Source organism: Triplophysa rosa, linkage group LG7 (assembly GCF_024868665.1).
Source record: "Triplophysa rosa linkage group LG7, Trosa_1v2, whole genome shotgun sequence".
NCBI lineage: Eukaryota > Metazoa > Chordata > Actinopteri > Cypriniformes > Nemacheilidae > Triplophysa > Triplophysa rosa.
This window is the reverse complement of record NC_079896.1, coordinates 23,567,711-23,581,911: the sequence shown is the minus strand read 5'-3', so window position 1 is coordinate 23,581,911 and position 14,201 is coordinate 23,567,711. Positions and strand designations below refer to the sequence as shown.

The window sequence follows — 14,201 nt, the reverse complement described above, 5'->3', positions numbered from 1 at the left end:
ATTCCAGCCCATATCACATGATACACGGAGAGCGACGCGACGCTTCACATTATAATCCACTACGCAAGTGAGCGCGTCGCGCTCGGTTGATTAAAATGGAGCGGTCTTATTGGACGACTGTGGGGGCCGACGTTAACATGTAATCTACTATTTGGACGCGTCGCGCTATCTCCCTCACTGATTATAATAGGTGCGATATATTATGTACAGTAGTTTGGAGTGGACGCGTTGCGTCTCTGAATAACTGCGTCGCGCTCGCTCGTGACAATGTGGATGCGGTGAAAGGCACGAGATCAGGTAACGCGCACACCTGGTTGACTGCGGCATGTTCAACAAAAAACCTTACAAACCAGTTAATTAAATATAAAAGTTATAATTAAAATGCGTAACTACATTTATAAAACAAACAAAATTATTCATATTTAGCCTTAATTATATGATTACATTACAATGTTTATAAAATCATTCTGCAAATTTAAATTAGTTCATTATTGTACACAAATAAACATTAAATTTATGCACACTTTCATCCACAGTGCATTAAAGGAATACATTTTATCAGTATGTGTGTTCTATATTTAAGTTGACTGCAGGAGAGAAAATTAAAATCAGCCATGGATTAAATCAACAAAATGAAATGTCTTGATGCCAAGGTCAAGAGGCAACATCGTGTGTCTGAAAGGTTTATGTTCTGGCACAATCAGAAACAGCATTCTTATCTGCGAATGCGAATTCAGGATTGAAGATATCAGCACTGGATTTCTGACTAATGAAATAACTGACAGGTAAACACACAACACGTTCAGGGTTGCCAAACTAATCTCGTGGGATTTCACTTACAAAATTCCCACAATATTGAGGAATATCAAAATAGATTCCAGCTCAAGCTCTGAGCTGTTTTCAGCCACCTGAAACAAGAAGATTAAAATGTGTTTTTGGACAGTGCCACTTTAAGACATGAAGGTGGAGCTTGACCTGATGTATTGAAAATGTTTTAATGGGTGGCATGGCTAAAATATCTCGGCCACCGTCCAAAGGTTCACAACCTAGAAGGGGAGAACTACAACAATCTGTGCCAAGAACAAGAACTGGGCAAGTGTCCCTGTAATAAAAATACACAATAAATTACTTTTGATAAGAAAGCGTGGTAATAATCACTAGATTTTCACATTTTCAAAACATGTTGTTTGGTTACCAGCGTTCTTCAAAATATCTTCTTTTGTGTTCTGGAGAGGAAAGAAAGTCATACAGATTTGGAATGACATGAGTATGATGATGAGTAAATGACGAGCTTCATAATTCATGCGTACAATCTTTAGTCTACCTAAGTGCAGGAAAAGAGAAAGAGAAAGAAAAAAGGTTTGTTAAAGGAACAGTTCACCCAAAATGTATAATTCTGTCATGAATTACTCACCCTTAAGTTGTTCCAAATCGGTATGAATTTCTTTGTTCTGATGAACACAGAGAAAGATATTTGTAAGAATGCATAGCATTGGCCACCATAGTAGGAAAAATTATTTATACATTTCTTTATTCTGTTAAACACAAAAGAAGATATTTTGAAGAATGTAAGAAATCAAACAGTTCTGGGGCACTTTTGACTACCACATTGGTGAGTAATTTTTGGGTGAACTGTCCCTTTAAGAACAGAATCATTCCTAACACAGTCAGCTTGTACAGATGCACAAACTTTGCCTTAAAGACATCTACACTACATCAGCTCAGGACAAGAGCATCCCAGCCAGATGTTTGTTTCTTCAAAGCCCTGCAAGATCCCAAAATAGATGATGGAGTAAACAGCTCTAAAAAAAACTAATGGCATATAGATGCAAAGCAAAATGAACGGAAGAAAATCATTAATGACTGACAGTCAGACTGAAGAATCACTTACGACTAATTTGTCCTGGACTTCCGACTTTGGCAACGGTTTCGAAGCCGGTGGAGACGGCCAGGAGCCTGAACACAGACAGACAGACAGACGTGTTCTTAAGATGGAGCCAACAAAGAGCGTCTCACACACAGTAGGCATTCTTGTAATGCACACAAAACACACACACACAGCTTTAGATAAACAAGCAGAGCCTACCTGCCACCCCACCAAACACAAACACACCCCCGGTAAGCACTATTATGTCTTTAATTGTGGTCTGATCTCATTTTATTTATTTATTTTGAAGAGTAAAGTATAACGCAGCAACGCGCATTGCTCTAAAGATCTTTCAGACATCGTTTCGGATGCCGTCTTTGGCCGTGTAACAGATCGTGACCTTTAAAAATGGACTAATGGTAAATATGATTTTATTTCAGTGCTCATTTACACTCCGGTCAGCTTCTGTCAGAGTGATATATATTCAGGGATACGTCGTTCAGCTGCGAAAACAAAGCCCTTAGCTTGTAACATCTCACAGTGTGAGTGAAACCCGGTCCCTGTAGTGTGATCAGAGAGTCGAGGCTGACCTGCGTTCTTACAGATGTGATGAAGTTCACTCAGGAAGCCAGACCGCATGCTTCGAGTACCGGCTACACAAAGCTCTCCTGAAGAAAAAAACATCACGTCTGGATAACGTCAAACTAATTAAAACAAAGGGCTTGCTGTTTTTCCACGAGAAAAAGCGCTCGAATTCGGTATATTTTGTTTAGCCTAGCTCGGATGAAGTGTGCCAACATTCAGAGCCAGAATTTTACACCCCCGTGACTTGATATGTAATCAGGGCAATGAGAAACTAATTAACATTAATAAATGGCAGAGGGAAATAAATAACATATGAGATATGCCGCGCTTGAGCCAGTGTGAAATTGCATTTGATGAACAACATCATCAATCTCGAAGTCGGTGAGGTTGTCGGGTGTTCCATTTGTTATTTTACGATGCAGAAGGGCACTCGCGAACACCAGCGTTTGCGAACTCAAGTGTTCACACTGTACTGCTACCTGTAAGACTCGACGGAGGGGTGGCATTCGGGACAGGGCGTACGATCGTGACCCCAGAGCGTGACCTTTAGCCTAAGTCCTTCTCTCCTGGTGAGACCCTTCTGTGTGTCCAGATGTCCCACTGAGATCTACTCTACAACTATTGTGAGGAACAACATAAGTAGAACTATAGACACAAGACTGCGTTCATCAGACGCTGACCTCTTGAGCCCTGAATGTACCACCTTGACAGCAGAGCGGGTGGTCACGGCAGGTCTGCATCTACTCTCGAGGCTTAATGAACAAACTCCTGGGGTTCAGGTCAAGCTGGTAAAGAAATTTCAAGTGTATGGAATTTCATAGGTCAATAAAAACTACAAGCTTTTATGATATTTCTAACGCATTCCCTTTTATTATAAACAACAGCGTGCATATACTGACACGGACTATAGGGGTGTCACGGGGTACCGGTATTGACAATAAACTTTGCGTATTTTAAGTGTGATTCATTGGCCAAAATTTGACTGCTGGCATTGTTTTTATATGAAATTATTTTGGCCATGATAATTGTATCCTAAAAATTGGATATTGTGCTCTAATAGACAATATTAATCGTAACGCTCGTCTTCGGATCATCATGCAACCAAAACCACAAACAACAATATAGTTATTATACAGACTGTCGTCGAGATACAAAACCGTCCAATCAAATGTAAAGCACTCTTGGAAGTGAAAAATTCGAGGCATGGAGGGTAGTACATGCAGGCCTCTTTAAACCAGAATGTAAACGAACACATTATAGCAAACAAAGCTGGAGTTTATATTTAGCGTGTTCAGCCAGAGAATGTACCAACACATAGACAGGATGCTTGACAGCGAGGTAAACACTTGAACGTATCGGAACGCTTGGCCTCCCAGAAGGGCCTCAAACTTTACCTTTATCTTCTCACATCTTCCAGACCAGATCCCTTCTAGTCTGGAAGCGAGTGGCAGGGTGTAGATGGACAGAGAACATTCAATGAAAAACTATTAGGATGTATAACATCCAGGAATGTATGGAAGGATAAAGCAACAGTTCAACCCTAAGGTTGCTCCATCTCTGTTTCACTTACTTAGTTCTGTGAAAAACAAAAATACTTGTTTTCATAAAGGGGCATCGGTGCGGGATAATGGTCCGGATTGGCCGCAAATGTCCCAGCCAGAAATATTTGCCACTCAGTCGTCTATCAGAGATCACACCCCCCAAATGTGATCACCTATAGATACAAAAGTATAATGGGAAGTCCACATACCAACTGTATTAGATTTAAAGCTCATGTGGGCAGCATTTTAATTGTGAAAATGGTCCTTTAACTGTACTTGACTGGCCGTACTCTTAAAAAAAGAAAGGTTCCAAAAATGTTCTTTGTGTGGTTCCATAAAAAACCCTTTAACACAGAAAAAGTAACACCAAGGTTCTGTGGACAAGAAGGGTACAATTACTAAAAAATAAATGTAAAAATGCTTACATTCAATTTAGAACAGAATTTTATTTTTTGCTTTTTATTCTTGCATTTTATTTTTTTATCCTTTGTTTTTATTTTCCCATATGAATTCCCCCCCGTATTTTAATATCTCAACATTTATTTATTTCCATATTTATGTATTTTCTATTACATTTCTGACTTGTTTTTTAATTTAGGTACATTTTGTTAGTTTATTTTGCAGTGGAAAATGTTTCCACAGCCTATGAAAATTTAAGAAAGCAATGGATCTTTTAGAATATTTTTAGTGAATGGTTAAAACCTTTATTTTGAAGAGTGTAAGCTGTTTTCTGCGTTTTCTATTGGAGTTAAAAACAGGTGGGAAGTGACAAAGTTTCAAAAGGAATAAAGTCAATGAAAAGTGATCCATCACAGGCATTAGATTGATCAAAAACACAGCACAGGCTGGTCTTTAGTCAAACTTACGTGTAAAAAATCCTCATGTAACCAAACTCTGCTCAAAACACTCGGCGAGTGTGAAACTGGCAGGATACGACCTCCATCCCAACTGTGTCACGAAGGCCCACCTACATGGAGAAAAACACCTGTCAAGAGCAAATTCCACTCGTCTATTCACTTGTTGAGATCTAAAAGCCGCTTCTCCTCTCACTGCACACACTGGCTCTAACTCAAGCGTGGCGTATGACCAGGTCAAGGATTATCTTTAAATAGGAGACACCTGCCTGTTGTGTCCATAGCTCAACTGTCTGTGATCTCACACTACTTTCTAAATCTGTTTGCTATTTACTGCACTCCGAGCTCATTAAACGTTTTAGCGCTCGGTGTAGCACCGCAGAGGGAAGCGAGACAGGGTTGAAAGCGAGGCCAAGAAGCAGCGCAGCGTTTGAGAGCCGCGACCCTGGACACCGAATTTAATGCTCGTGTTTAAAAGATTTACATTCCGGATTTCACACGTAACAGCTGGTTGGTTTAATTCATAACAGGGAATTGATATTCAATTAATACAAAATAAAAAATCATTACGAAATTACCATGCTAAATTAATAATTGGATAATACACATTATGAAAATAATTTTTGACTCATTTATGCATCACTTTACCATAAATATGACTAATTTTTCCTCCTTTAAAACGTTCCAGAATGTCTTTGCTCATTGAGTTTCATTATGGATTACGTGGATTATTGTAAACGCAACATTTGTTTGCTTTTACACACTCAGGGGCGAGTATCACTAACACTATTGATGGAACTTGTTTTGAACATTGAGGACATTCCCCCTGTGAAAGCGTTACCAAAAATGTCTTCATATATTATGCTATAAATCACTCATTAGAAATACATCCGACAACAGCAACATCTGACAACAGTATGATTCATACGGACCACAACATATCATTTCAGGATGGGATTTAAAACTTAAAAAAACAGATTATATTACTTTGCCGCTTTTACTCTGTAGAGGAGGCTTCACTCCCACATAATTCAGGCAAAAGGAACATTTCCTCATGTATATGGGTGTTTCCTCCACTACTGGCAGATTTGGACCCTTTTGTCATATGGCAGATTGTTAGAAGAACATGATTCCCATCACATTACTTACTGAGGCGGAAATGACATTTTAAACATTTTTAAAATAAAAATTTGCATTTTACGTTTTATAAAAACAAATATTTTCACAAAATGTATTTATGATGGATTTTTATATTTTATAGATGTAAGGCTTGTGTCTGGGTAAAATTTCAATAGATTTGTTTGAAAAGTTTGAAAATAGCCAAAGAAATTATACATGCAAAAAGTTAATTGAAAAAGCTGAAAGAGGACAGAAAAGTTAGCTAAGCCACAGCTCTAATGCTGGGTTCACACCAAACGCGAATTAAGCGTTTTGCGTGAGTAAATTACATACAAAGTCAATGCAAAGATGCGTATAGACTCGCGAATCGGGTGGCGCGATTGGCGCGTCAATCTAGTCTTCCGCGAAGGTTGAAAATATTTGTCAGATCGCGTCGATCACGCGAAAATAACGAACTTTTCCCACGAGTAACAAAGTGTGTGGAACGCGATTGTTCACGTTTGGTGTGAACCCAGCATAACAGCTTGAAACAACGTTTAAATAGACGTGGATCCATCTGAAGATGTTACTAAATCTCTCACAAATTTTATTTCAAGTCTCAGCATATTTTACGGGTCTAAATGCTCCTGTAGATCTCAAAACACTGAAACAATAGAACATTCTGTAGACCCAAAGCTGCCACATATGAATATTGCAACTATAATTACACATCATATGTTCATATATACTGCAAATCTGTCCACGGAAGACATTTACAAAAATGGTGGATTGGTGTAATGAGGTCCTCTGGACGGTTGTCAAGAGACAGACAGCAGCGGTACTGGTTTTGGAAACTAAACGGAAGGATTTCCAGGAAATCTGCCTCACTCAAGCCTTTGAAACAGACCCTTGAAAAATTCCTTAAACTTCCCATTAACCTTTCGGCCCGAGGATTCAGAAAACCCCCTCCGCACGGTGGTGAGTCATGAGATGAGCAGCCAGAGAGTGTTTTCTTCCACAACACATAAACATCAGACTGTTTGTTTGAGAAGATGGTGCGTTGATCAGGTGAGAGTTTAAATGTCATTTACAAAGGAAACATTGATCGCAGCACTGATGTTCCCCAATGACATTGACATTAGAATGATGATTGCTTGTAATTTTCTTCTTGACTTTATTGCTGACTCTTTACCTGAATGAATATTTTAAAACTTTGCACCAGTTTTAACCCTAATGATATGATGCTAATGATATAAACAAACTATGGCATCGTGACAGCCGTACTGTACATGGCACCCATTACAGCTCCATTAAAGCATATCAATACGTTTTTTGCTAGAACGCGTCAATCTACGATTCAAATTAGAAAAACTTCGGACTAAAGACTGTACATATCGTCATAATAATACTTTAATAGACCTGGTCTCAGGTAACACACAGACAGGGATATACATGTGCGAAGTGCAGGAAAAGTGTGTGTTGATCCAGTTAACGGCACAGATTTGTTCAGAAAGAACAGCGGAAAGTCATGGGGGACAATCATTTGTTCGGTGCTGTTGTGCATAGCCTGAGATCGAAGACAAAAGTATTAAAGCATCAAAGTTCACGTGGCTTAAAAAATAAAGCTTCTTAATGACGGATTAAAATCCTGTCTAATAAATACTGAGGACAAATACAAACACAGTTCATGTCTCTGCTGTTGAGTAAAAAACAGGGGAAAGCAGCAGGTCAGCAGTTCACACTGGACGTTGTGTCGCTGCTCTCCGCGAGGATGGACTCGTTCACTCCTGCGACTTAAAAAAAGCACTACAGAGTCTGAGGTGTGGTTGCCATGGATACTGTAAGCATATACAGTGAGGTCGCTTTCTTCTAGCGGTATCACGTGATTGGCTCAAACATCTCTGCGGAGTCTGCCGGGTGAGGATGTCAGATTCCATTGGTTAGGTCCCGAATGACTCCGCCCTTTACCAGCTTCCGAAGAAATTCCTTTTCTTTGGATATGTTATGTGTCCATGACTGTGTGTGAGAAAGGGAGTAAAACAGAGAACAGGTCAGAAACAAAGTTCTGTCAGTCCTGACGTCTGTCCTGTCCTGACAATTCATCAGCTGCTGATCTGCTGAGAACACCCAACCTAAACCACATGGATGAGCTCTCAAATCTGTCATGATTCTGCCGCATCTTGTCATGTTTCTGTTGGTCTAGTGGCGGGATCATGACAGAACCCCATGTTTCATGTGGAGAGACATTTTGGCACTGATGGCCTTCCATACTTTCCGGTCTGTCTTTGTCCCCACCCTCTCGTTTCCTCATTATTGATTGTTAATGATTTCATGCCCCACACCTGTCCCCTCTTGATTTAGTTCCCTATTTAATGCCCTTGTGTCTTCTGTCCTGTGCTGGTTCATTGTCATTCGTTGCATGTGGTGAGTTCCTGTCTTGTCAGTATAGTGTAGTCTAGTCTTTTGTAATATATGGTAAATGTTATTTTTTAGTCCTGTCTAGTTTAGTTAGTCTGTGTTCCTGTTTATCTGTCATGTTTATATCTTTGTTGTTTTACTCCCTCGTGGGTTTTTGTTTTGTTTTAGAATTAAAAGTCTGTGTTAACCCTTACCCGCTGTCTGCGTTTGGGTCCTCTGTCCTTGCACCTCACCTAATCCTGACAAAATCGAGACAGCAGAAAGTCTAAACAGTGGCTGTGTCTCGCTGCTGGGGAGTCATTTTATTTCAATCAACCCCTCTGCACAGGTGTACATATAAATGTGTACACTCAAACATACAGTATTTATTATGTATAATTGACTCTTATATTATTTGCATATAAGGGCCATTCTACAAAATTCATGCAAACTGCTGTCCCACATGCTGTTCAATTATTACTAAGATCCTTCTATTCTCTATAGAAACCCACAATCATATTTCAAATAAGCTTTAATATACAGTATATAAAACCTTAATTTATTGGGTACTTTCAATTGGGAGATGGCTGTCCCGAACCCAAACCCCTAAATTTCAATTTATGTAAATGATATTAAAATAATTTTTGCATTTTTTCCCCATTGTTGTTTTTAAAAATATCTTTTTGATGTTTTTTATTTCAGAAGTAAAAAAATATTTATTTTATTTTTTAATGATTAAACTTTATGTAAAAAATGTGTCCCGCATTTTCATGTCAATACCGAAACAGTGTATGTTTTAGTCCATTGGCTGAGACTTTTGCCACACCCCTACATTTTTACAAGAATAATTTCTGTGTCCCTCTCTCTAATATCTACACGGTGAGTAGATCGGTCTTATTAATTTAAAGTAAACAAGTTCAGAAGTCTAATAATCTGTGTATAACTTTAAGGAACGTCACTACCAAACATATTTTTCCTGCAATTAAGCAAACTTTTTTTGTGTGTTCATCTGTTCAGAACTGTGCTTGCTAACCATGTGCTGATTAGCATCTTTGAGCTAGGCTCAAAAGTATTCAAAAATTGTCACTACCAAAACAGTCACGACCGAAATGTATCACTGGGTATCCTAGTTTCGGTAGTGACAAAAATTGTTTCGATAGTGACAAAAAGGAACACTTAATCCTTTATTTGGGGAAATAAACAAAAGTCAGTACAGTTATGCAAATCATTAGTATTTTAGTATGTTTTAGTAGTGATATAGTACTGTATGTGAGCTGTAGGTTTTCTATTAGATTTTTACTGTCAGATGTGTGTCTGCTATATGTGCTGGCTGCGTATGTGCAACATAGTTAGTTATTTGTATTAACACAAAATGTTGATTCAGCTGTGCATATTAAATATTCACTACTAAAACATTACCAACACTGCTGAAAATGTGTCCATCACGACCGAAACATGGGATGTTTCATCAAAAATAAAGTATACTAAATTATCAACTAAGATGTTTTGATAGTGTTTGGTTCAATGTATATATAAACTAATGAATTCTTTGAAATCAGTATGATAAATTTGATGCCTTTTACACGGAAAGATTGCATTCAAAATGCAACAAATCTCATAAATTACATTTGAAATATTGTTAAAATTGTAACCGTTATTGATTTTCTTGTGAAAACATTTTTTAAAAATAGCAATATACAGTATATAAATGTATTTGTATGTAGATTTAAACAAAATCTTAATAGGTCAGTATAATAATTCTTATTAAATGATATATTATTGTGTTTCGGTAGTGACAAAATTTGGGGAGAGGAAGAACATTCTAAAACTTTCTGAAATGACAATATGAAAGTTTTTATTTTCATATTTAGCACAATTACTAGAAATGTGTACCCTTGATTTTATACAATTTGCATACAAAAAAATTCTGGGGATTTTGTTTTTTTCAAGATGTTTCAAACTCTGACTTTGCACCAATTCTGTAGAATGGCCCATATATGAATGTTTATTATTATGTGTCTGTTGTTATATTTGGATGTCTGCACTGAAAGCTTCAAGTGGCACCAAAACAAATCCTTGGCAATAAAGCGATTTCTAATTCTGAATCATGTCTACTCTAGCTAATTTATCTAAGACGGGTGCAATAAAGGTCGTTGGCAGTGGCTAGGGTTTAAACAGAGCTGGAGATGAATCACAGAGCTCAGGTGAGTGTTATGCGGTTACCTCTTTGATTGCTGACATCATGAGCTTCTCATAATAGTGTAGAGGAGCTCTGGGTGTATTCATGTCATACCCAAATCCAGCAACAGCCACCTCATCACAGCTATGAAGGGCCATCGTGATCGCAACGGTCCCCAACGTAGGAATATTCTAAAAAATAAATCATCAGTAAATCATTTATATGCAAAACTAAAAAGGATTTGTGTGGCATCACTGAATTGATGCAGCTTACATTTACTACTGTACTGTTTGCACAGTAGCATCGGTACCATACGATACACCTCTGTGATTAAAGATGAAGGTGAAATCTTTCGTGCAGGACACGCTGAACTCTCTGACTACAGTCGAGTGTCCTGCTCAAACACTTCAGTACAGATACCGTATACACAGAGTGTGACTGACTTTATCAGACATACAGAGAGCGATGTGTTTATCTCCTGCAGTCACTGTCTGATCCAGTGTGGATGGACAGACGAGTCTGATGGTGAAAGTCTTATCACAGGGCGTCACTCCTCTGGCTAGTTCTGCCCCACTCTACCAGCATACTGATAATAACACAGGAAACGCATCACAGCTGGAATCCACACCCCCTTTAACTTTCCATAGCTATAACCCATGTGATTCCCTCATTTGGTTTCTGTCTGAATTAAAGTGTTGGTGTGATATTCGCGTTTGGTTGCTTCTCACCCCTCGTCCCATGAGGCCGTTGTTGTGCGGAAGGCCGATGAATTTGAAAGCTGCTTCTTGGATGAAATACGGGTTTAGGATGCGCATATGCTCGGCTTCTCTGGGAACGACACGTGCCACAGACTTCCAGAATCCCTCCATTCTACGCTGAAAAGTAGAGAGTAGACATCAGCAGAATGTACATAAGAAGTCACACACTGAATAATAGATGAAACGAATGAAACCTGCGTGACTGCTGACAGTCTTTACCATGAGCAGAAATAGCTTTCCTTTACAAACTCTCACTCCTGCTCTGTAAATAAGTCATTACAACTACAAAAAAAGGCGTATATGAAACAGAAACATTACAGGCGCTCAATAACGCATTCAGCTGAGTAAATAAGCCACGCACTTTGATATTCAGAATAAAAAGGGGGACGCTAGCAATGCAGTCATTTGGCACACAGCCAGCAGCATACCCAAACACAGGGCTCTTGGTGTTCTCATGGCACGTCCACTTCACCTGCACCCAATATCGCCCATACGGATACACCTGGGGCGACGTGACTGTTACAAGTTAAAACTGCAGCTGACATTCATAAAGGTGACAGAGAAGTCTGGAGTAACAAGTCCGGTGGGATTTCATCAAACGCCACTCCATTCCCGAAAAGCCACCGCAGACGGCACATAATTGCACGGCCTGCCTTAAGCATGTTTTCTTTCGGTGTGCGGGACGGTCTTCACAGAGGTCAAAGAACCAATAACAAAGTTGTTCAACACAGAATCTTAATTGTGGTTGTCTGGTTGCAAAAAGGTGTTTTGATAAACAGCAAAACTGCCGATTCACACCTGGTTTGTATGTCCATAGTATGTACAGCGATTTAAATAACGTCAAGATGTACATTAACTCACAAAAGCAAACTAACTATACCACATCAGCTGATTATTCAATTCAATTACGTTTTATTTATATAGTGCTTTTCACAATGTTTCATGGTTGCAAAACAGCTTTATAGGAATAAAAACAAAAATAAACAAAAGTTAGCATCTTAGTACAAACTCTTGATTGTTGACGGAGATCGCCTGGGCTGGAGCTGGGATGATCAGTTATGTTCACAGGGTATCGCAGGAGGATGGCTCATGAAGTCCACAGAACATTACTGACATCTATTCAATTAATTTTAAACAATCTGATTTCTACAATATTTCATTGAATCAAGGCAGTTTTACGGTAAACACATGGAAGCAAAATACAGGTCAGAAAAGAGATGTAACGATACTAAATTTCTCCACCGCTAGTTTGGTGGTTATATAAACTCGCATTAACTAAATTCTAAAGGTTCAATTAATTAATATTTCTTAACTTTCTGAATGTTATTAATTCATATATTGACTATTAATATTGAACATCAAATTGAACATTTTATTTACACAGAGCACAAATTCATTGCATTTTCCTGTCATCTTTTGATGGACAGGATATATCGGCTCTGATTATCGGCTGTTTATAAACTATCGGCCGATAGCCAACAGTGTGAAAAAAAAAAAATCGCTTTTATCGACCGATACCGATTATTGGCCGATATATCGGATGCATCTCTAGTAAAAATAAAAAAGTTGTATGAAATACATAGGAAATACGGTATTTAAAGTACATTGGCTTTATCAACGGCAAATAACGATGGACTGAAATCTTCACAGCCGACTAATGATTACGAACTCTGAACTCTGGCGGTTCGAGGCAGCTGACAGTGCTATTAAATAAGCCTGTGTATCAAATAAAAATATTAAAATACCAAATATCAAAATATAACTTGATATTATATGACATCCAAATACCAAATAATGAAAAAAGGTGTTATATCAAAATATTGCTAGTGATGCTTACTGTAAAAATGGACAGTAACTGGAACGTTGCCTTATTGGTGCTATTAAGAAAAAATGAATATCAATGAAATGTATATTTTGTCCAATGCAACATTACTAAACAATATTAGGACATAAAACCACATAATAAAACTCATTGCTGAAAGCACAGACCCCTTCATCACCAGGCCCAGATCAAATCTGAATGTTTATCAGAACATTACGCACTTAAGCAGAGGTGAATCAGCAGAAAGTGAATCCGTGTTGTTCGGCAGCGGCTGTTTGCTCGCAGAGGGTCAGAGTCATAAACACACAGGTGGAAAATGTGACGTGGCTCATGGAGAGAGAGAGGTGAACATAATACCCTGTGCATGAAAAACAAGAAGCGCAAACAAAGCCACAAGGAGAAGGAAGACCCTGTATCAATCACCCCACGGTGGATCCGCCCAACGCTGCGACAGGTCTTTGTACGCAGAGTTTCCCTGATACCCGTCACTGAGCGGCTGTAAATAGACAGGCGGGTAAAAAAACAGCCGACTAATGATTACGAACTCTGAACTCTGGCGGTTCGAGGCGGCTGACAGTGCTGTTTAAATGGCTCATTGTGCTGTATTACGGCACGGTCACTAAACACTGCCATAGCAACGAGAGCAAAACTCATCTCACTGCGGGATACAGTGTCCCGCCTAAAGAGTCGAACCTGATCAAAAACAACAGTTCGATATTAAATTATTCACTCTAATGCAAGTCATTATTATAAATGTTAATACATGAACATCCATATCCAACCCACTTCAAAAACTGAATTCTGTCCGAAACACTGTCTCGCTAGCACACACACATGTTCGGTCATACACGCTTGCATTCTTTCCCTGATGGGTAATCCTCGTACCCCTTGTTTTCACAGCTCCAAACTTCCCTTTCTTTGGTTTAAAACAGTTCCTGACACATATTTGTTTGATGATTCTGGCCCGTAGGCGTGGAGTGCACCCAGTGTTTCCCTTCTCTTGATTCTGGCGGAGGAAGTGACTACGGCTTGTACGCAACAATGGCTGCTCTCAGTCTCGCTGACACTCTGGAGGTGCCAGTCGCACGCTTTATCTCAGA

At 38.9% G+C, this 14,201-nt stretch overlaps 1 protein-coding gene across 6 annotated transcripts in view; it reads right to left on the bottom strand.

Annotated features, from left to right (window-relative positions):
• Window positions 1-1,891: 1,891 nt before the first annotated feature.
• st3gal3a (ST3 beta-galactoside alpha-2,3-sialyltransferase 3a) overlaps window positions 1,892-14,201 on the bottom strand; it is a 29,653-nt gene continuing 17,343 nt past the window's right edge. For 4 of the 6 annotated variants that reach the window (XM_057337407.1, XM_057337403.1, XM_057337404.1 and 1 more), the window contains 3 exons: window positions 11,250-11,396; window positions 10,566-10,712; window positions 6,515-7,961 (listed from right to left, as the gene is read on the bottom strand). In XM_057337407.1, the coding sequence (XP_057193390.1) occupies window positions 7,872-7,961; window positions 10,566-10,712; window positions 11,250-11,396 (384 nt within the window). In that variant the 3' untranslated portion in view covers window positions 6,515-7,871. Of the gene's footprint in view, window positions 1,957-4,859; window positions 7,962-10,565; window positions 10,713-11,249; window positions 11,397-14,201 lie in introns of those variants that run through there. The other 2 variants (XR_008963224.1, XR_008963225.1) reach the window with 2 other exon arrangements.